The 22,814-nt window shown below is 33.4% G+C and overlaps 1 protein-coding gene across 1 annotated transcript; it reads left to right on the plus strand.

Annotated features, from left to right (window-relative positions):
* Nucleotides 1-272: 272 nt before the first annotated feature.
* LOC124352922 (CLIP domain-containing serine protease 2-like) lies at nucleotides 273-20,860 on the plus strand. The gene is made up of 6 exons (XM_046802649.1): nucleotides 273-474; nucleotides 6,777-6,911; nucleotides 14,294-14,405; nucleotides 16,232-16,413; nucleotides 17,255-17,356; nucleotides 20,332-20,860. Exons 1-6 carry the CDS (start codon nucleotides 384-386, stop codon nucleotides 20,652-20,654), a joined length of 945 nt encoding a protein of 314 aa, XP_046658605.1. The 5' UTR covers nucleotides 273-383; the 3' UTR covers nucleotides 20,655-20,860.
* Nucleotides 20,861-22,814: the final 1,954 nt, after the last annotated feature.

Genomic DNA, 22,814 nt, shown 5'->3' on the forward strand with positions numbered 1-22,814 from the left:
CCAATACATAGAAAAAGATACAATTTGTCAAGAATTATACTATTACACTTAAGATTGGCAACAAATGTAATTAGTAATTGTTTTTTTAATTCCCAGATGTGCTCGTGGAGCGATGAGTCACTTCCTATACCCTGTTAAATGATGTTAATCTGTAGTTGTTAGTTTTATGCCAAGTGATCCAAACTGGTAGGATTTGCTTCTCCTAGAATCTGTTACATAGTTTAATCGAGTTCTATAAGACGATAAAGTCTAACAAATGACATTACCAACCTTTGTGTTCGGTTTATGGCCATCGTCTGTCGACTCAAAGTCTTCAACATCACTACAACTAAAGTAACATAACTTTTTGTCTCCTAGTGCGGTTACTTATTAGCTCAATATTCATGGTTATCACAAATGTACATGTTTATATTGTTATATTTACGTCAGTGGTGCCATATGTTACTACTGCCAACCACAATGCGATACGCAGAGGTGAGTTTCAGTTACGTTTTTAATGTGATATTGTTACATGTTGAAACTTCCGTTACAAATTAAAACAAATTTGGCTTTTCTGATCTTCTTAGACAAATTTAAGTTTTATTTTTGACCTAACTTCTCAACCTTGTATTCCTAACTACATATAAACCAAGTTTCAAGCATGCATAAAAAGGCCATAGGTACATTATGAAAGCCTCTGATAAAACGGAGCTAAATTTATTAAAGCCAGAACATTGATTTCACGAATAACCCTTTGTGTTTTAAATTGGCGAAAAACAATAAAAAATGAAGAAACCAAGACGTTATGATACACTAGCCTAGTAAAATAATTAAGAATAAATATCTTACTAACTATAATAATGTTTAATTGAATTATATTTAATAATGGTTTAAAAGTAAAATGGTTTTAAAAAGTTATCATTCTAAATGATTATTAAATTTTAAGATAGTGTGTCACAGTCAAGGGGGAATAATCAGTAATTGACAGGTAAATGCTTCAGACAAACACATTCACAGAATATAATTGTGTGACTGAACTAGAGTCAAGGGCGGATCCAGAGGGGGGGCGCGAGGGGCGCGCGCCCCCCCCCTCGGTAGTCACAAATTCAAATTTTTGTTTGTTTATAAAAGATTTAAGCTTAAAGTAATACTATATTGTTCGTTAGTAAAGGGTGCTTTCATCGGCCACACTATTCGTAATTGGTACTGTCGGTGTTTCAAACATACATTTTGTACTTAAGATTGTAGATTTAATTCGTGTATGAGTAGAGGGGAGGTGGTAACAGTGCGTATGATCACCGGAAGGGGTGGGGGAGCGGTGCGTGCGCATGAGTCGTCCTAGTCCGCCCGCCCCAACGATAGGCCTACACCACACCGCCTACTACGGCCACTCAGTTGATTCAGTGCGTACGTTCGTGAATATCGTGAAGTACCCGTTCGCTTGTGTTTAATAGCTTTTTGAGTGTTAACAGATTTTTGTGCAATATGGATCGTTATCTTGTTAAAAGACCAAAGTTAGACAGTGAAGTTCCTTCTTCAAATGTTGAGGTTTCCACCCAGCATGAGGTTACAGACGTGCCGCTGCCACCACAATCGGCGCCATCATCCTCCAATTCACAAGTTAGTATCTCCGAAAACATGTGCTCTTTCGACATCGGGTCTCACATTAACAACATCTCTAAGATGAGTGACCATACTAAGTATAGTATTTTTACTAATCATTGGAAGCCTAAAAAGGACTTTAAGTTTCCTACATCCTCTCATGTAAAACGAGGACGGGAAGAACAAAGAAAAGCTAATATTGGCCATTTTGAAAAGTATCCATGGTTAGTTTTTTCAGAAGCTAAGCAAGGGCTATTTTGTAAATTTTGTGCAGTACTATGCCATCAAAAGTTAGTTGGAGGACAGCATACAGTTTCTTTAAAGAAATTAGTTACTGAACCTCTACAGAAATATGCTAAACTCTCAGGCAAGGACGGAGATTTAGAAAGTCACGCAGCGACACAATATCACAAAGATGCTGAAATTGACGCCAAACATTTTATATCTGTTTTTGAAAACCCTGAGGGAGAAATTCTTAATTTGTTAAACGAAAATAGGAAGGCCCAAACCATGCAGAATCGTGCAAGGCTTGTGCCAATAATTAAAACTATTTTGTTGCATGGTAGGCAGAACATACCCCTTAGAGGTCATAGGGATGATGGCAGTTTGATTGAAGTTGGAGATGATCCAGTACAAAATGACGGCAATTTCAGGGCACTTTTGCGATTTAGAATAGATAGCGGGGATGTTCAGCTTGAAGATCATTTGAAGTCTGCAGGAGCAAACGCCACTTACATCAGCAAGACAACAGCTAACTGCCTTATAAAATGTTGTTCTGATGAAATTTTGGAAGTGATAACTCAACGAGTATCAGAAGCTAAATATTATAGCATAATATTTGACGAATCAACAGATGCGTCTCATACTTCTCAGCTAAGCCTTAGTTTACGTTACCTGTATAACAATGCTATAAGAGAAGACTTTGTAGGTTTTGTTGATCTCCACGGTACGGGTACGAACTATTCTGATCAAGAAGTTGAACCTGTTATCACGGGGGAGGTTTTAGGACAGTCTGTGCTGAAATTCATGCAACAGCTTGGTTTGAACATGAATAACTGTGTAGGGATCGGTTGTGATGGATGCTCTGTCAATATGTCTGACATGCGAGGAGCAGTGACAGAAATTAAAAAAATTGCCATAAACAGCACCTTATGTGGCTGCAGTAATCATGCATTGAATTTGGCTATTTCAAAGTGCAATAAAGTCCAAAGCGTGAGAAATGCAGTAGGCACTGTAAAAGAGATTTCTAGATTTTTCACCTCCTCGGCCAAACGGAACTCTATTTTGAAAAAAGTACTGGGACATCAAATGAGAGGATATTGTGAGACCCGTTGGGTAGAACGGCATGAATCAATTTTTGAGTTTACAGAAGACCTAACAAAAATAGCCGAGGCACTTAAAATTGTCTCAAAGTGGAATGATAGCTCAACAGCAAGCAAAGCAAATTGCTTATTGTGCTCTATCTCCACTTGCGAGTTTATAATAACTATGCATTGTCTTAGTGATATAACGGATGCAACCTGTGTTCTTAGTAAATATCTTCAGTCAGAAACCATAGACTGGTGTTCAGCAAGAGACAAAGTAATGCACACAATAAAAGTACTTCAGAATAAAAGGCAAAATCCTGATCAATTCTTTTCTCTGATTTTCAATACTGCTGAAAAGACTATGGAGTCTATGGGCATAGAAGTTCGTATTCCAAGAATTGTGGGACAGCAAGTAAATAGACCAAACTACCCCTCAACGTCCAGTGACAGTCGGGAATGTACAATACAACATTGGAAAAAATCCGCATACATAACAATCCTGGATAACATTATTGCAGATATGACAGATAGATTTTCAAGCGATTCACTGGAGTGTTATATGCTGAACCTAACCGTTCCGACAAACTTGGACAAAATAGTGGATATGAAATCTAGTTTTGAGCCCATATGTATGAAGTATTGCAGTTTAGTGTCATTGAACAAAAACACAATGCTACTGAAACTTATGAACGAAGTATGCTCCCTCAAGAACATTCCTAATTATAATGAATTTAAGACTATAACTAAAGCAATGAAATGTTTTGAAGCATTAAATGAAAACAGCTACCCTCTTCTAAGGGCTTTGGTACAAATTCTGCTTACTCTTCCAATTTCAATAGGTAAGTAATTTTTGTTTATACTATTTTTTCAAAATTATTTATTAGCAGATAATTTCTAAAACCAGTAAAACTAATAGTATTTTCTTAAATCGTGTGGTTGTTAGTAAAAAGTATTTTTTTCATTGGTATGAAACATTTGACCTTTTTTGCCAATCTGTTAGAACTTATTGTTTTTTCCAACAGCAACGGCAGAACGATCTTTTTCAACTCTGAGAAAATTGAAGTCATGGATCAGAACAAGGATGGCAGAGGATAGGTTGACTGGACTCGCTCTGCTAAACGTGCACAGGGACATCGAAGTATGCCCCGAAAAAGTCATTAACAGATTTGCAAGCCAAAAAAACAGAAGACTCGATTTTGTACTTTAAAGATAAAATTTTGTATTTTTACAACTTTTGTCAGATTATATACAGTTTATTGGAAATATTACATTGTTTTCATTTATCACTTTAGCCCTTTTTTTCATTAGTATACAATAATAACATTATATGTCAAATTACAGAGCTTTGACTACCAACATGAATCATATGTGTAAAAAATCTCCCAAAATCTCAGACCGCCCCCCCCTCACAAAAATCCTGGATCCGCCCTTGACTAGAGTAACAGTCAACAGGATTCTTGCTTCATCGTTGAGAAGATAAACAATCACCTTATCTCCGTACAGTCTCATCAGGATAGCCAAGTACAGTCGTAACTGTAACCTTGCCTTCCTTAGTGTACTGTAGAGAGCTCACGTGTGGTGTATCGAGGGGTCAGAGGGAGCGGAGTAGATTCTAGCGAATTTATCAAACTAGCCATACCAAAAATATGGCGTTATATTTTCACCATCCCTCTAACCAAAATTTTGCGCAAACGCCGACATTACACCCATGCCGTCAGAAAACTTTTTCAGCCCCCCCCCCAAGCAAATTCATTTTTTGAGTTCAATTTGCTTGTTTTCCTTAACCTTACATACTGCCAGAATTTTCATGAATCACATTTTAAATATTCTTCAGTTTTCGACAAATAATTAATTTACGCTTCCCAGATTTTGGTTTTAATAGTTTCTCGAATTCACCGATATTTTTGTAAGTGTAGTGATTCCGTGACCTAAGGTATAATGTCCTAAATATGGCCTTTTCTTTAATTTGATTAATCATTTGAACATCATACCAATAGGTATATTTAGAGGATCTACTTCTCGTTGCATGTACATTGAAACACGAATAAAAAAGCGAATAAACAGTTGTTACGGAATGATTAACATCATTACTAAGGAGTACACTATCGCAGTGCGTACCTGTCATTGATACCAGAACTTAAAAATAATGTTTAACTTCGTTAAAAGGAACCTCACGCTTCCTGTCCCATCATTTAACACACAGACAGGCGAACAAGACTGGAAGGTGGTAATCTACAGGAACTAGAACATCAGATTCTCGAACAACACTGAGACAAATAATATTACTGAATACAAGATCCAATGTTCTATAATTAAAGTTTTTAACATTGCAACATCTTTATAAGGTGTCAGCATGTTAATATAATCGCATCACTTTCAGACATTTGGAAACTCCATTATTTTAAAACCTTGCAAGATAAAATTTTGTTTATAAAACTAAAATTTGTTTTTAATATTTTGTGCTTGTTTCACTTAGGCTACAATCTTAAATTATTAAATTTTGTAAATATACAATTCTATAATGATGATCTAAGGCTATTGAATACTGTACTTGTAAAACATTTGAAAAGTCACCATCATCTTGGTTTTAAGATCAAAAATAGGTAAAGATTAAAGTTGCTTGAAAATGCTTTAAAATTGTATAAAAGTGTCAATTTTAATTCGTGTTGTGAAATACTCGAGATAAACTTTGAAAGTTGCCATCTTGAAACCCTAAATTGGTAGAAACTAGTGTACGAAGTATTTCAGCTATGTCTTAGTTACTGTATTAGTGCCAAATTTAGTCAAACTAAGAATTCATCAGAATTTACGCCAATTATTTTCGTAATGCTGTTGTATACAACTCAAAACCTCAAAACACTTTACGAGATAATAATAAACGAACAAGAAAAATCATTATTTTATATTTTTATGTAGAGATTATTTTTTTCAGGCTTGGAAGGCATTGCTAACGCTTAGCCGAATCTATGAATGCATGGTTTAATGGCACTCCTGTTTCCACAGCCCAAAAAATATATCATACTATAGCTTTTACCCGCGGCTTCGCTCGCATTTAAGCTATCTAGCTGCGTGCAGCGCAGCTTGTCTTTCTAAACGAACTTGTGCTTGCAGAGCGTTTCGGCTGCTCCCATAACACTGTCGCTGTGCTTCCTGTTATCTTCTCAGCTCTGCATGAACCACAGATTCTTGATTCAGTGCAACTTTTGCTGCACGGGCCAGCGACAAATTTTTGGATAGACCAAATTTCCGCTTCCGAGGCATTTTTAAAAAAGAACGGAGTAAGAATTGGAATCAATGAGTAAGATATAAAAATAATGAAATGGCATCCAACCACAAAAATGACACTTAACCTCAAATATTCAAATAGTTTTGCACTGCATGTAATAATGACAGAAGAAAATACCATTAAATATAGAAGAATTCCAAACAGCTGAAATTATAATCAATTGGATGGATTGATTGGATTGGATTAGATGTTAGCGTGACCATCGATAATACAGTGTGACGGTATTGCAGTACTCGGGGTTTCATTACTGGAATCCGTCTAGGCGTTAAAGTACCGTACCTAAATTTTGAGATTTTTTGACAAAATCTTGTTTGTTTTTCGTACATATTAAATTTAGTTTATTAATAAAAAGTATTCTATGTTAATTCTAATACATCCAAGAATATGTGTATACAGTTTCATGGGGATCGGTTAAGTAGTTTTCACGTAAAAGCGTAACAAACATACATTCGCATTAATTTGTAATATCAATATGGATTGCTACGTATTCCAACAATTGCTGTGTCATATAAGATTTAGTATTTACGATATTTATCAAGAATTCCATAGAAAATACAGTTGGTCAAGTTTTGCATGTACTGAACTAATTGTATTGTTTACAGACGTAATATCCCACCCTAACTGGAAACTTCTGGAACGAAACGTTGATTGTGGAAAGACCGACAATTACAGAATAGTAGGGGGAGACAATGCCAGGTTAGGACAGTATCCTTGGATAGCTCGCCTCATATATAAACGTAAGTAATACTTGTCATTTTCATAGTGCAAACTGAGAAATTATAAATGCTAGGGAGAGACAATGCCAGGTTAGGACAGTATCCTTGGATAGTTCGCCTCATATATAAACGTAAGTAATACTTGTAATTTCATAGTGCAAACTGAGAAATTATAAATGCTAGGGGGGAGACAATGCCAGGTTAGGACAGTATCCTTGGATAGTTCGCCTCATATATAAACGTAAGTAATACTTGTAATTTCATAGTGCAAACTGAGAAATTATAAATGCTAGGGGGAGACAATGCCAGGTTAGGACAGTATCCTTGGATAGTTCGCCTCATATATAAACGTAAGTAATACTTGTAATTTCATAGTGCAAACTGAGAAATTATAAATGCAAGTGGGAGACAATGACAGGTTAGGACAGTATCCTTGGATAGTTCGCCTCATATATAAACGTAAGTAATACTTGTAATTTCATAGTGCAAACTGAGAAATTATAAATGCTAGGGGGGAGACAATGACAGGTTAGGACAGTATCCTTGGATAGTTCGCCTCATATATAAACGTAAGTAATACTTGTAATTTTCATAGTGCAAACTGAGAAATTATAAATGCTAGGGAGAGACAATGCCAGGTTAGGACAGTATCCTTGGATAGCTCGCCTCATATATAAACGTAAGTAATACTTGTCATTTTCATACTACAAACTGAGAAATTATAAATGCTAGGGAGAGACAATGCCAGGTTAGGACAGTATCCTTGGATAGCTCGCCTCATATATAAACGTAAGTAATACTTGTCATTTTCATAGTACAAACTGAGAAATTATAAATGCTAGGGAGATACAATGCCAGGGTTAGGACAGTATCCTTGGATAGCTCGCCTCATATATAAACGTAAGTAATACTTGTCATTTTCATACTACAAACTGAGAAATGATAAATGCTAGGGAGATACAATGTCAGGGTTAGGACAGTATCCTTGGATAGCTCGCCTCATATATAAACGTAAGTAATACTTGTCATTTTCATACTACAAACTGAGAAATGATAAATGCTAGGGAGAGACAATGCCAGGGTTAGGACAGTATCCTTGGATAGTTCGCCTCATATATAAACGTAAGTAATACTTGTCATTTTCATACTACAAACTGAGAAATTATAAATGCTAGGGAGAGACAATGCCAGGGTTAGGACAGTATCCTTGGATAGCTCGCCTCATATATAAACGTAAGTAATACTTGTCATTTTCATACTACAAACTGAGAAATTATAAATGCTAGGGAGATACAATGTCAGGGTTAGGACAGTATCCTTGGATAGCTCGCCTCATATATAAACGTAAGTAATACTTGTCATTTTCATACTACAAACTGAGAAATTATAAATGCTAGGGAGAGACAATGCCAGGTTAGGACAGTATCCTTGGATAGCTCGCCTCATATATAAACGTAAGTAATACTTGTCATTTTCATACTACAAACTGAGAAATTATAAATGCTAGGGAGATACAATGTCAGGGTTAGGACAGTATCCTTGGATAGCTCGCCTCATATATAAACGTAAGTAATACTTGTCATTTTCATACTACAAACTGAGAAATTATAAATGCTAGGGAGATACAATGCCAGGGTTAGGACAGTATCCTTGGATAGCTCGCCTCATATATAAACGTAAGTAATACTTGTCATTTTCATACTACAAACTGAGAAATTATAAATGCTAGGGAGAGACAATGCCAGGTTAGGACAGTATCCTTGGATAGCTCGCCTCATATATAAACGTAAGTAATACTTGTCATTTTCATACTACAAACTGAGAAATTATAAATGCTAGGGAGAGACAATGCCAGGGTAAGGACAGTATCCTTGGATAGTTCGCCTCATATATAAACGTAAGTAATACTTGTCATTTTCATACTACAAACTGAGAAATTATAAATGCTAGGGAGAGACAATGCCAGGGTTAGGACAGTATCCTTGGATAGCTCGCCTCATATATAAACGTAAGTAATACTTGTCATTTTCATACTACAAACTGAGAAATTATAAATGCTAGGGGAGAGACAATGCCAGGTTAGGACAGTATCCTTGGATAGTTCGCCTCATATATAAACGTAAGTAATACTTGTAATTTCATAGTGCAAACTGAGAAATTATAAATGCTAGGGAGAGACAATGCCAGGGTTAGGAAAGTATCCTTGGATAGTTCGCCTCATATATAAACGTAAGTAATACTTGTCATTTTCATACTACAAACTGAGAAATTATAAATGCTAGTGGAGAGACAATGACAGGATAGGAAATATAACCCTTGGATAATTCGCCTCATATATAAACGTAAGTAATACTTGTCATTTTCATAGCACAAAACTGATAAATTATAAATGCAAGTGGGAGACAATGACAGGATAGGACATATAACCCTTGGATAATTCGCCTCATATATAAACGTAAGTAATACTTGTCATTTTCATAGCACAAACTGATAAATTATAAATGCAAGTGGGAGACAATGACAGGATAGGACATATAACCCTTGGATAGTTCGCCTCATATATAAAACGTAAGTAATACTTGTCATTTTCATAGCACAAACTGATAAATTATAAATGCAAGTGGGAGACAATGACAGGATAGGACATATAACCCTTGGATAGTTCGCCTCATATATAACGTAAGTAATACTTGTCATTTTCATAGCACAAATGATAAATTATAAATGCAAGTGGGAGAACAATGAAGGATAGGACATATAACCCTTGGATAATTCGCTCATATATAAACGTAAGTAATACTTGTCATTTTCATAGCACAAACTGATAAATTATAAATGCAAGTGGGAGACAATGACAGGATAGGACATATAACCCTTGGATAATTCGCCTCATATATAAACGTAAGTAATACTTGTCATTTTCATAGCACAAACTGATAAATTATAAATGCAAGTGGGAGACAATGACAGGATAGGACATATAACCCTAGGATTAATTCGCCTCATATATAAACGTAAGTAATACTTGTCATTTTCATAGCACAAACTGATAAATTATAAATGCAAGTGGGAGAACAATGACAGGATAGGACATATAACCCTTGGATAGTTCGCCTCATATATTAAACGTAAGTAATACTTGTCATTTTCATAGCACAAACTGATAAAATTATAAATGCAAGTGGGAGACAATGACAGGATAGGGACATATAACCCTTGGATAATTCGCCTCATATATAAACGTAAGTAATACTTGTCATTTTCATAGCACAAACTGATAAATTATAAATGCAAGTGGGAGACAATGACAGGATAGGACATATAACCCTTGGATAGTTCGCCTCATATATAAAACGTAAGTAATACTTGTCATTTTCATAGCACAAACTGATAAATTATAAATGCAAGTGGGAGACAATGACAGGATAGGACATATAACCCTTGGATAGTTCGCCTCATATATAAACGTAAGTAATAACTTGTCATTTTCATAGCACAAACTGATAAATTATAAATGCAAGTGGGAGGCAATGACAGGATAGGACATATAACCCTTGGATAGTTCGCCTCATATATAAACGTAAGTAATACTTGTCATTTTCATAGCACAAACTGATAAATTATAAATGCAAGTGGGAGACAATGACAGGATAGGACATATAACCCTTGGATAGTTCGCCTCATATATAAACGTAAGTAATACTTGTCATTTTCATAGCACAAACTGATAAATTATAAATGCAAGTGGGAGACAATGACAGGATAGGAACATATAACCCTTGGATAGTTCGCCTCATATATAAACGTAAGTAATACTTGTCATTTTCATAGCACAAACTGATAAATTATAAATGCAAGTGGGAGACAATGACAGGATTAGGACATATAACCCTTGGATAGTTCGCCTCATATATAAACGTAAGTAATACTTGTCATTTTCATAGCACAAACTGATAAATTATAAATGCAAGGGGGAGACAATGACAGGATAGGACATATAACCCTTGGATATTTCGCCTCATATATAAAACGTAAGTAATACTTGTCATTTTCAGAGCACAAACTGATAAATTATAAATGCAAGTGGGAGACAATGACAGGATAGGACATATAACCCTTGGATAGTTCGCCTCATATATAAACGTAAGTAATACTTGTCATTTTCATAGCACAAACTGATAAATTATAAATGCAAGTGGGAGACAATGACAGGATAGGACATATAACCCTTGGATAATTAGCTCATTTATATAAACGTAAATAATACTTGTCATTTTCATAGCACAAACTGATAAATTATAAATGCAAGTGGGAGACAATGACAGGATAGGACATATAACCCTTGGATAGTTCGCCTCATATATAAACGTAAGTAATACTTGTCATTTTCATAGCACAAACTGATAAATTATAAATGCAAGTGGGAGACAATGACAGGATAGGACATATAACCCTTGGATAGTTCGCCTCATACATAAACGTAAGTAATACTTGTCATTTTCATAGCACAAACTGATAAATTATAAATGCAAGGGGAGACAATGACAGGATAGGAACATATAACCCTTGGATAGTTCGCCTCATATATAAACGTAAGTAATACTTGTCATTTTCATAGCACAAACTGATAAATTATAAATGCAAGTGGGAGACAATGGACAGGATAGGACATATATAACCCTTGGATAATTCGCCTCATATATAAACGTAAGTAATACTTGTCATTTTCATAGCACAAACTGATAAATTATAAATGCAAGTGGGAGACAATGACAGGATAGGACATATAAACCCTTGGATAATTCGCCTCATATATAAACGTAAGTAATACTTGTCATTTTCATAGCACAAACTGATAAATTATAAATGCAAGTGGGAGACAATGACAGGATAGGACATATAACCCTTGGATAGTTCGCCTCATATATAAACGTAAGTAATACTTGTCATTTTCATAGCACAAACTGATAAATTATAAATGCAAGTGGGAGACAATGACAGGATAGGACATATAACCCTTGGATAGTTCGCCTCATATATAAAACGTAAGTAATACTTGTCATTTTCATAGCACAAACTGATAAATTATAAATGCAAGTGGGAGACAATGACAGGATATTAGGACATATAAACCCTTGGATAGTTCGCCTCATATATAAACGTAAGTAATACTTGTCATTTTCATAGCATAAAGTGATAAATTATAAATGCAAGTGGGAGACAATGACAGGATAGGACATATAACCCTTGGATAGTTCGCCTCATATATAAACGTAAGTAATACTTGTCATTTTCATAGCACAAACTGATAAATTATAAATGCAAGTGGGAGACAATGACAGGATAGGACATATAACCCTTGGATAATTCACCTCATATATAAACGTAAGTAATACTTGTCATTTTCATAGCACAAACTGATAAATTATAAATGCAAGTGGGAGACAATGACAGGATAGGACATATAACCCTTGGATAGTTCGCCTCATATATAAACGTAAGTAATACTTGTCATTTTCATATCACAAACTGATAAATTATAAATGCAAGTGGGAGACAATGACAGGATAGGACATATAACCCTTGGATAGTTCGCCTCATATATAAAACGTAAGTAATACTTGTCATTTTCATAGCACAAACTGATAAATTATAAATGCAAGTGGGAGACAATGACAGGATAGGACATATAACCTTGGATAATTCGCCTCATATATAAACGTAAAGTAATACTTGTCATTTTCATAGCACAAACTGATAAATTATAAATGCAAGTGGGAGACAATGACAGGATAGGACATATAACCCTTGGATAGTTCGCCTCATATATAAACGTAAGTAATACTTGTCATTTTCATAGTACAAACTGAGAAATTATAAATGCTAGTGGGAGACAATGACAGGATAGGACATATAACCCTTGGATAATTCGCCTCATATATAAACGTAAGAAACTACTGTTTAGAAAGCTAACAAACTTCATAACGGTCATACTCGTATGTATCAAGAAAACTTACCAGTTTGTTTGTACTTTCGATCCATGTTATTCAAATGAAAAAAAAAAACTTCAATACTCATTAATATCCCACAATTCATATTGGAAATGCCAATATTTTTCTACGTGAACAAATTGTGCAACGTAATATTTTAGATTATATTGAAGTTTCAATAGTGTAATTTAATTATTAGTTAAATTAGCGAAATCTTGGATTTTACATGTATTTAGTGACCAACCTTTTACTTAATTATTTTTGTTAATTCTTGTACCTAGTTAAGATGACATTCTAAATAGAAAAATGTCAATAGCAAAAATCGACGAATAATCAATTAACGCCACACATGTTATGGTATTTAATTAACATTTACAATATTTGAAAAATCAATTTGACGCTGTTACTATTGTTTTAATCAGCACAACATGTGGTGTAGCCCAATGACAAAGTAGAATTTCGTAACTTTAGATTGATAAAAAGCCAGTAATTTAAAATAGCGTAACTTGTGTGTTTAAACTATAGTCGCTGATAAAAGACATTTTGAACATCTGTAACCTGAACTTGAGAGGTTCATGAATATAAGTGTAAAGTTTAATATTCGTCTAAAGTCTTGAAGTTTAATAAATACGAGTATGTTTATTGGAAATACGTATATTCTTTTTTAAACACCCTGTATATAGTAAAGTATAAAATATCCTAATATTAAGACATTTAGAGGAAAATTGATCTGAAATCCAGTAAGAGATTCTGAATAGGTTTGGGTATAATCACTAAAGGTATTTTGAATTTACTTAAATCTTTACCTGTATAATAACAAAAACTTCACCATACATCTTTTAGTATAAATCAGGTTGATCAAATTTTGTCTCTCCATTTCAACGCGTGTAGTTTGTTCTACGGTTTACGTTGGAAGAGCCATGGATATATAAAACAAATTTATGCATTCATATCTTTTGCTAAACTAGATTTTTGCAAAGTATGAAAACTCGACATCGAACCAATTACTTAAGATATAAAGACTTTAAAATTTATTTTGTTACGATCGCCAAAATGTGTTCTTGCACCGCAAATTACAAGGAAAAGTAAAAAACAAAACAAAAAAAAAAAAAAACGCGGAAAGTTTAGGTGTTAAATATACTAGATTTCTAAGAGACGCTTATCACTATTAACAGAATAAATATTTGCTACATGTCCTGTAATAATGTGCAGAATTTCATATCAATATTAAATTTTATTTTTATATTAAATATTTCAATCAAATTCAATCATTTATAATATGCGATTATTTCTTATATAATTCCAAATGCACATTCGAACAAACATGATTGCATAAAATCACCCTTAGGTTTTGTTACATCTAGTTAATTAGTATAGTATTAAAACTATAACTATTATAATGAAAAATTGCAGGAAAAATCGATAACAAGATGCGAAATGTTTCTGAGTGCGGTGGAACCATTATCAGCGAAAAATACATCCTCACAGCCGCCCACTGTGGACCGAGGAGGATGGGGATACCATTGTATGTACTGCTAACAAGTTTTGTATTATAAGTATTGTGTATTGTACTAGAAATACAAATAATGAAGTACTATATAGATGTATTTGATATTTTTAACTAGAAGTGTATTTGGTATTAACTCTAGTCGTATTAACATAGGTCTTGTTTTAATTAAGTTTATATTTATAATTGGAGTTTCACAAGTTCTATTGCGCTGTTTTTATTTTTTTCACTTGTGAATTGTTTTATAGTCAATAATATAAAGTATTAATTTGGCCCAGAACATTGACTTTCTGTTTTTTGGGGAAATGTTCATTTTATTGTAGCCTTTGTGGTTTTGTAAAAAAATCTCCGTTTACGGTCATTGCCAATTTTGTCACAAAGGTTGTTCATTTTGATTAATTATGGCGTCTACTAACTGTTATTTGTAATTTTACAAATTTTTACTTCGTACCTGAAAACGATTTTGGAATTTCAGTCAACTATTTCAGTTTCCAATATTTATATACAATTTTTCACATACACGTTTAAATTAGGATTCTATATTTTTCTGCACACGCATTTTCAAACTCAATTAAAGTTTTAAAAGTCGTCTAATTTGTATTTAAATTTAGTTCTTTCATAATAGTAAGTTATTTTGTAAGTCATGTAGCGAAAATCTCGAATTACCAAAACACTAAAATATTGGTTTCAGTTAAATTTGTTAGTTTCAGATCATTAGAAACGCTAAAAAAAGTAAAAAAAAAGAAAAAAAAACAGCACCCCAGAAAATATATTGAAAAAAAGTATGAAATTAAAACATATTGCATGTAAAATGTAATTTATATTTGTTGCAGAGGGGAGAATAAAACTGTTCCTAATAGAATTAATATTAAATTAGTATATTATTTCTGTATCCCTAACAGTGACATTTTATTTGATTATTTATCGAAAACAATATCAGAAAGCAAGCGAAGCTCGACGCGGTAGCATTACAACTAGAACATTAATTAGAACGAATAGATAAAACTCTTTATAATAAGAACAGTAAATCATTATATGTGTATTGTTAGAGTTCACAAGCGTATCAGTTGTAATAAAACTTAACAATAGGAGATGTAAATCATTTTCAATCACTGGAACTACTAAAGTGACTTTGTTTTCTTTGTTCAAAGAATCACGTAGGTATATGAAACGAAAGAAACGAATGATAAGAAGGGAACCGATACTGACAATACCGTTCAAGGTGATTAATAATAATTCCCTAAACTTCTACAACCTTTTACTAATCCCTCTTGGGAATGGGGATGAAAAACGTGTTTGAACTTGTTTATGACATCCGTATTTTGACGTTAACTTCCCAAAATCTCTCCCTCTCCTAGCTTTTGCAGTAGCTTGATTGACTTTAGATTTAGATTTAATGTATATCGTTCAGGCTATATCGTCTATAGATCCAATATGATAAAATTGTCTCTAAATAAAGTACGATTGTTTAAAATATCATATGTTTAATGTGAAAATTTGTGTTATCACTTATGCTGTTTTGTATCAGATTATTGTATGTTTGTGCAGGATATCAGTCCGCCTAGGTGAACACAAAGTATCACTTAAGCTGTTTTGTATCAGACTATTGTATATTTGTGCAGGATATCAGGCCGCCTAGATGAACACAATGCATCACTTATGCTGCTTTGTATCAGACTATTGTATGTTTGTGCAGGATATCAGTCCGCCTAGGTGAACACAAAGTATCACTTAAGCTGTTTTGTATAAGGCTATTGTATATTTGTGCAGGATATCAGTCCGCCTAGGTGAACACAAAGTATCACTTATGCTGTTTTGTATCAGACTATTGTATGTTTGTGCAGGATATCAGTCCGCCTAGGTGAACACAGAATATACACAAATCCTGACTGTGATCGTCGCGTCTGCGCTCCTCCCGTGCAGGATATTCAAGTTGAAGAACACAAATGTCATGAAAATTATGACAGATTTGTTCGCCAAAATGATATTTGTCTTCTGAGAATGGCCAGTCCAATACGATTCAACGGTAACAAGAATTTCTACTAAAACACTTCCTTGGTAAATGTATATGATCAATGTTTCTACAAAATAAAATGTATTACTTTTCACAAACTCATTTTATGTCAAATTTATAATTTGTATGACTTGAATTGTAGAACGACAACAGAACAATATAATAAACTGCAAGCTGGTCTTTTTTCGTATTTATTCGTTTTTTTAATTCCTTGCGCGGGAATGAGAAAGACACAGACTTTGGATGATTTCAAAAAAGTTATCCAAAAACTGTCATAGTATTAATTACCGGTATATTATTTCATGGAAAACTGAGGTACTCGAAGTTTTCATGATGTTCAAGCACTTAAATTTGGATAGTTTGAACTAATTTGAGAGTGAACTAATTGGAAAATGATTCAGTTTTATCAAGAGGCTATTCAAAATAATATTTGTTCTTATGTTTTAAGAATTTCTTGTCAAAAGAAGATTTTGGATGAATTGATATCTTTCTCGGCTCATATTCAGTATTCGTGGTTCTAGTTCGTTTAAATAAGCTGATCTATAAAGACCTTCATATTAAACTCCGTTAGAAAGTGTAAACTCCTGCACGCTCTATAAAAAACAAAACAAAAAAACTATGGGATCCAATGTTTATCTTCAGGCTTATTTAACTTATTAACCATTTCCAAACTTTCATTTGACACACCTTGCACTTGACACATGCCATAAATACTTACATAAAACTATGACTTTGTAAAGAGAACTTACAAATTTCGTAAATTTCAGTAAAAAAACAGTCGACTAATTTTTTTATTTTAATATTATTTAGTTTTTAAAAGATAGCCTGTTATAAAATACGTTTTATATTCCAGATTTTGTTTCACCCATTTGCCTTCCGGTTTATGAAATATTTCAACGAATTGCCTACGAAGGGAAGACTTTGGAAGTAGCCGGATGGGGAATTCGTGACATATGTAAGTAACATATGGAAATCATAATTTGAATTAGTCTTAAATATCGTGCACTGCAATTTCCAAATAAATAAACATAAGGCATAGTGCCGACAGTTATGTTTTTAATCCATACAGTATATTGTTAAATATGGTGTTGGGAAGACATACGGGTGGTAGATACGAGTGCTGAGTTCAGCTCCAATTTGGGTTCCCATAAAAATTAAATTAAAATATAAGCTAGTTCTGGGCAGGTTACTTGAATATTTCACCTTCCGCTTATTAGGCTGAAATCTGACTTAGGTTATTTCGACATCAGCGACACCGAAACTACACAAAATTTAATATATGTGAAGAGGTATTCTCATTGTCTCATCAGGTGCACAATCGAGTGCACTACGATGTTTCAGACATGATCACAAAATCATGGTGAAACAAGTGAGTTTTCTGCACATACCGTAGTTCTACGTGCCTAGGTGTCTCTGATGTCAACAAGATTGCAGAGTTCGTTTTGAGCTTCTTCGTCGCCGACTTTTTTCTCTCCAGACGCACGTTGATTCCAGAGTGAAGTCTGTGACTGCGTCACATTTCAGACGCCCCACTCAGCGGAAGGTGAACTGGAGGTGGACCAACATTCGTATTGAATCAACCCTTCCCACCATAGCTACACTGGTAGATGCATCAATCTGAACTTTCTCGAGATTAAACGAGGGTGACGGGTGGCGCCGCTTGTGGACATGTCGTCAATCGGTGTGTTGCAGTGATTGAATGTGTATTTGCTTCTTGTTCTTCTTTTTTATTTTTCTTACATTTATTACTAGATGTATATATATATATATTGTTTTTCTTAAGTATTTTATTTAAAATTAATTTCTGTATATAGATGTTTACTTAAAGTTCATTTAATTGTTTTATGTTAAGCAACTTTGTTATTTTCTATTTAAAGTATAAGTTACTAATTTACCGAAATTGTATCAGAATATTGGAAATTGACTGTATGCGATATTCGGTTGAGTGGTAGAGAGGGTATAATAGTCCTAACCTCACCTCTTTAATAAAGGTATTTTTTATTTAATTTAATTTTAAAACTGTTTTATATTGAAATTATGCATGTGTATTTGGTCACGGAATATAATATTTATACTCTTAATACATTAATAGACCATTTGAAAGTACATAATTCATAAATACACAGCGTTTGAGCTACACTGGATATTCAACGCTTCACAACTTTTTAATCACTAATTTTATTAATCCTTAACAAAACATATAGACTTAGCAATCGTTTAGTTGGCAAAAACGCATCAAACTAATACATACTTAGATCTGTTTACTAAGAGATTATTTATATACAATACTGTACTTTCCTCATGGTCCCTCTGGTACTACACAGAACGTTTTATGCGTATATTATTGCAATACAAATTTTCATTACCATTATCTTTAGCGTGTGCCAATAAAACATTGAGTGACGAACTGGTTTTTTGTTAAAGGTTTTCAGGAAAAGTACAAAATTTATTATTTACAATATATATATATATTTATTTACAACTTTCTAAAGAAAAAGATATGATTGTGTTATGATGACTAAACTTTATTAAAATATTAACTTTATCCGCATAATGAGGTACTTTTATATACGTTAAAATATTAAAATTCTTTCTGCGGATTTTAAAGTTAACAGAATAAACATTTTGTTGGTAAATTTCTAAATGTCATCCATATAATCAGTGCACGATATAAGGGGACAAGTGTTAAGGTCCTTAGCGCACGTAGGCGAGGTGACAAACATGGATAAATAAACTATGCGTTAGCAAAAGAAATACTAAGACCGGAATAAACTACAATGGCCATAAATATAAACTCTTTATCGTAATTTCTCGATCATATTAACAAGGCAAACTCAAACATAGCGTCGGAATACAATAATTTACTCGAACCAGAAGTGAACATATACGTGCAAAGCCTACAAAATTGAGTTCGAAGTCGCGGATAACAACTAGTAGTATATAAAAATTTAACAATGATAGATGTTTACGTGTGAGTATTAATTAAAGGACGTATTAGTTATATGAATGACGTTAACAATTCGTATTAATTTAAAACATTAATATTAAAAAACTAAATGCATACAAAGCAGCCTTTATTTTCTGTTTAGAAAACACATATTGGCTGTTTAAACAAGTTTTATTAGGAATAATTCAAATTAAGTTTAAATTCCTGTTGGATTATTTAATGAATCAATTCATTACGAACAGTTTTGCCCAAAAGTTTCAACGTTTCATTTACTTCCCTAGTAAACAGTTTTAGTAATAAGTGATACTAAACCGTATTTTAATAATTAAATATTACATAATTATGTAAGTAATCAATACAAATGCAGATTTAAACAATAATGATTTATTTATTTTAGAAACTTATTGTAAAACTGTTCAGCACAATATGATTCAGTACAATATAAAACGTACTTTAATAAAGGTAAGGTGTCTAATTCACTTAAAATTTCATCATATAAGAGTGATTGTAGAAAAATTGTAATATTAAAAACAGAATGCAATGTAACAAAAATAGATTAAAAGATCATAATACTATTACAATACTGCGAGAAAAGACAAGGGAGTTGTACTGAAGAGAGAGTAAGCTTGTCGTTGCTGAGTAACGCGCGGCTTACCTGTTTTCGTCTAGTATACGAGCACACCCTCGTCTCTTTACATCATGTCAGAGCCTACTACACCTACACTATCATGTGTTTATCACGAAAATTATAAATAAAAAAATGCTGATATCAACTAACTAAAACATTTTTTACGAATATGTACCAAAAGTTACGCCCAGAATTAAATAATTCTGTACAATATTATTCTAACATGTTCTTAAACAGACACAAATTCAACACAAATCTTTATAAAATGGCTAACTGTTAATTAGAACGTATGTTAATGTGTGTATTAGACTTAAATAGAGCAACATGTTAACATGACCAGTATTATTGTTGGCAGTTTTGAAGCGAGGCAGTTCCATTTTACAAACGATAATGGTTAAGATCAGTAATCATCGCCAGTGTGTCGAGATGTACAAGAACAAAGGGATGATGATAAGTAGCAACCAGATATGTGCAGGAGGTATCATCGGGAAAGATTCCTGCAATGGGGACTCGGGAGGTCCCCTCATGGCACCCATCTCCGTGGAGTCTCCACCGAAGTACTTCATCATTGGAGTCGTCTCTTTCGGTCCGACGTACTGTGCCGACACCGACATGCCCGGCGTCTACACGATGGTCTCTGATTACGTGCTGTGGATCTTAAACAACATTAGAGAATAATAATGCAATTTTCAGCTATTTTAATGATTTTTAGCCATTAGCTTAATTGTTAATGCTCCCATTAAAGAGTATGGAATCTGTTGAATGTCAACTATAAAAACTATTTGTTGGGAAAACTTATTTTCAGGATAAATTCTGGAGTTAATATTAATTTTTATAATAAACTGGAAGTATTCTATAAAGGTTCACAATAAATTATACTTTACATCTGAACATTGCTGTGTTATTCACCCATTTGTGTAATCCACCTAAAGTAATTTTTTTAAAGCCTCAAAATTTGTAAAATGTAGTAAACAGCTCTAGTTATTTATTATAAAACCTAAATTACCCTCTGATGAACTAACCCAAAATTGCAACAAACCTTTTGCCTGTGAACCTTATTGTAGGCTAAGTCACGCTGCAAACGTGCAATTTAATAATACATTCAAAAGGTTTCTGTAGCAGCACAACAAAAAGAAATGATCCGATAATTAATTGGTACAATTACTTGTGAATTGTTTACCAATGTAGTTGTAGTTTACCAATTGTCGTGTAAAAACTGTCCAAAAGACTACATTGGTCAGACAGTAACTCAATTGTGTATTAGAATGAACAAAAACCGCAGCGATGCAAACCTACAAATTAAATCAAATCCTATCCCGGCCTATGCAATGGAGCATAACCAAAAATTCGATGAATGCTCTTTTTAAAGGCATAAACCAAATTCAAAATCCACACAAGTTTTAAATTAATAATTTACAAATATCTCATAAGGAGGTTCTACAAACATGCATGATAAGACACAAAGACATAATAGTACATAAGAATATCCTCCCTCAAGAATTAATTGGACAACTTATTTAATACTTGGATTAAACATTATGGTTACCCAACAAAGTTTCTTACCCCATTCAAGAGAACTCGCATTGTTTATTATACAGTATCGAACTTCCAGAACGTTGTATTTTAAAAACCTTTCACAAAGAAGGATGTTTATATCAACGCCACTTTGTAATTAAATATAAGTGTGTGATATTTTAGAAGAATATTAATAACAGGAAGCAAAGCTGCGCACTTTGCATTTATGAACAATTAAGAAATAGTACAACAGGGGCGTGAAAAGTACTGATGTTTCCTCTGGCCCTAGCTCGCAAAGTACACAGTACAGCATACACAAACTGTGTTAAACAAGCAGCCTGCCCCTTGTGTGCTTTCGCCCAAGAGTACATTACACATCTTACCTTTGTACTTTAAAGTACTGACTGGGTTTCAAATATATTACATACATGCTAGAGCTACATACGCAAAACATATACATGCAAGTTCACACTCAGCTATATTACTAATAAATGTTTTCAAATACTTCCTAGACAGCATAATCCAAAGCACCAGGCCAAACTTGGGTAATGTAATACCTACCTAATTTGTTTTTATTGTAAAATTCATTTCTTCTACTAAATAAAAAAATAGCTGTTGCAGAGTCATCGGTATTTATAAATACAACTATAAAAGGCTACCAATTGCGTCACTAATGCATGTTAGCTTATCTCAATAGAAAGCAAATGAAGAAAAACCTTATTAATCATGTTTAGTAATTCCTGTTGATTCTTAAATTTTCGAACTTTTCTCTATTCCGTATTGTTTGTCTTTTCTGAGCGTGGGTATTATTTTCATAAATAAGTATGTAGGGTTATCATATATAGTACACATAAGTTAATTTGTTTTTTTTATAATAACTCGCGACTCAATCAAGTGTCGCCAAGACGAAATACGAAAAACTCGTACATTCAAATGAACAAAGATTTAAACGGTCAAAGCATTTGGTATATTCTAGTGTTGAGATATTAACGCTAATTTGTAGGTAAACTTCATTGTTTGTAGTAAAGTAAATATGAATGATGATCAGAGATTCAGTTAACACTTAATTTAAATATCCACATCGATAATGTAGTTTACGAAAATTACAAATGAAACGTAACACATATGCCACTGTGCCAGTTCAAGTAATTCAAGAAAAAATTCGTCAAAAACAACCATTCTTCATTTTAAATTTATGGTGAACATTTTCAATGAACTGAATAAATTTAAAATGTATTATTGTAGATGTATGCATGACGAAAATGAAAGTTCAGAAGAGCCATTCCCTAAAGAATTTCATTGTTAAATGTAACAAAAGCAATC

The sequence above is a fragment of the Homalodisca vitripennis genome, chromosome 1 (assembly GCF_021130785.1).
Source record: "Homalodisca vitripennis isolate AUS2020 chromosome 1, UT_GWSS_2.1, whole genome shotgun sequence".
Taxonomy (NCBI): domain Eukaryota; kingdom Metazoa; phylum Arthropoda; class Insecta; order Hemiptera; family Cicadellidae; genus Homalodisca; species Homalodisca vitripennis.

Excerpts from the sequence above, each read along its gene's own strand:
- LOC124352922 (XM_046802649.1), top strand. The coding sequence starts at position 384 with ATGGTTATCACAAATGTACATGTTTATATTGTTATATTTACGTCAGTG. Across the intron at positions 475-6,776 it reads CCACAATGCGATACGCAGAG|ACGTAATATCCCACCCTAAC; the intron begins GTGAGTTTCAGT and ends TATTGTTTACAG. Across the intron at positions 14,406-16,231 it reads AGGAGGATGGGGATACCATT|GATATCAGTCCGCCTAGGTG; the intron begins GTATGTACTGCT and ends ATGTTTGTGCAG.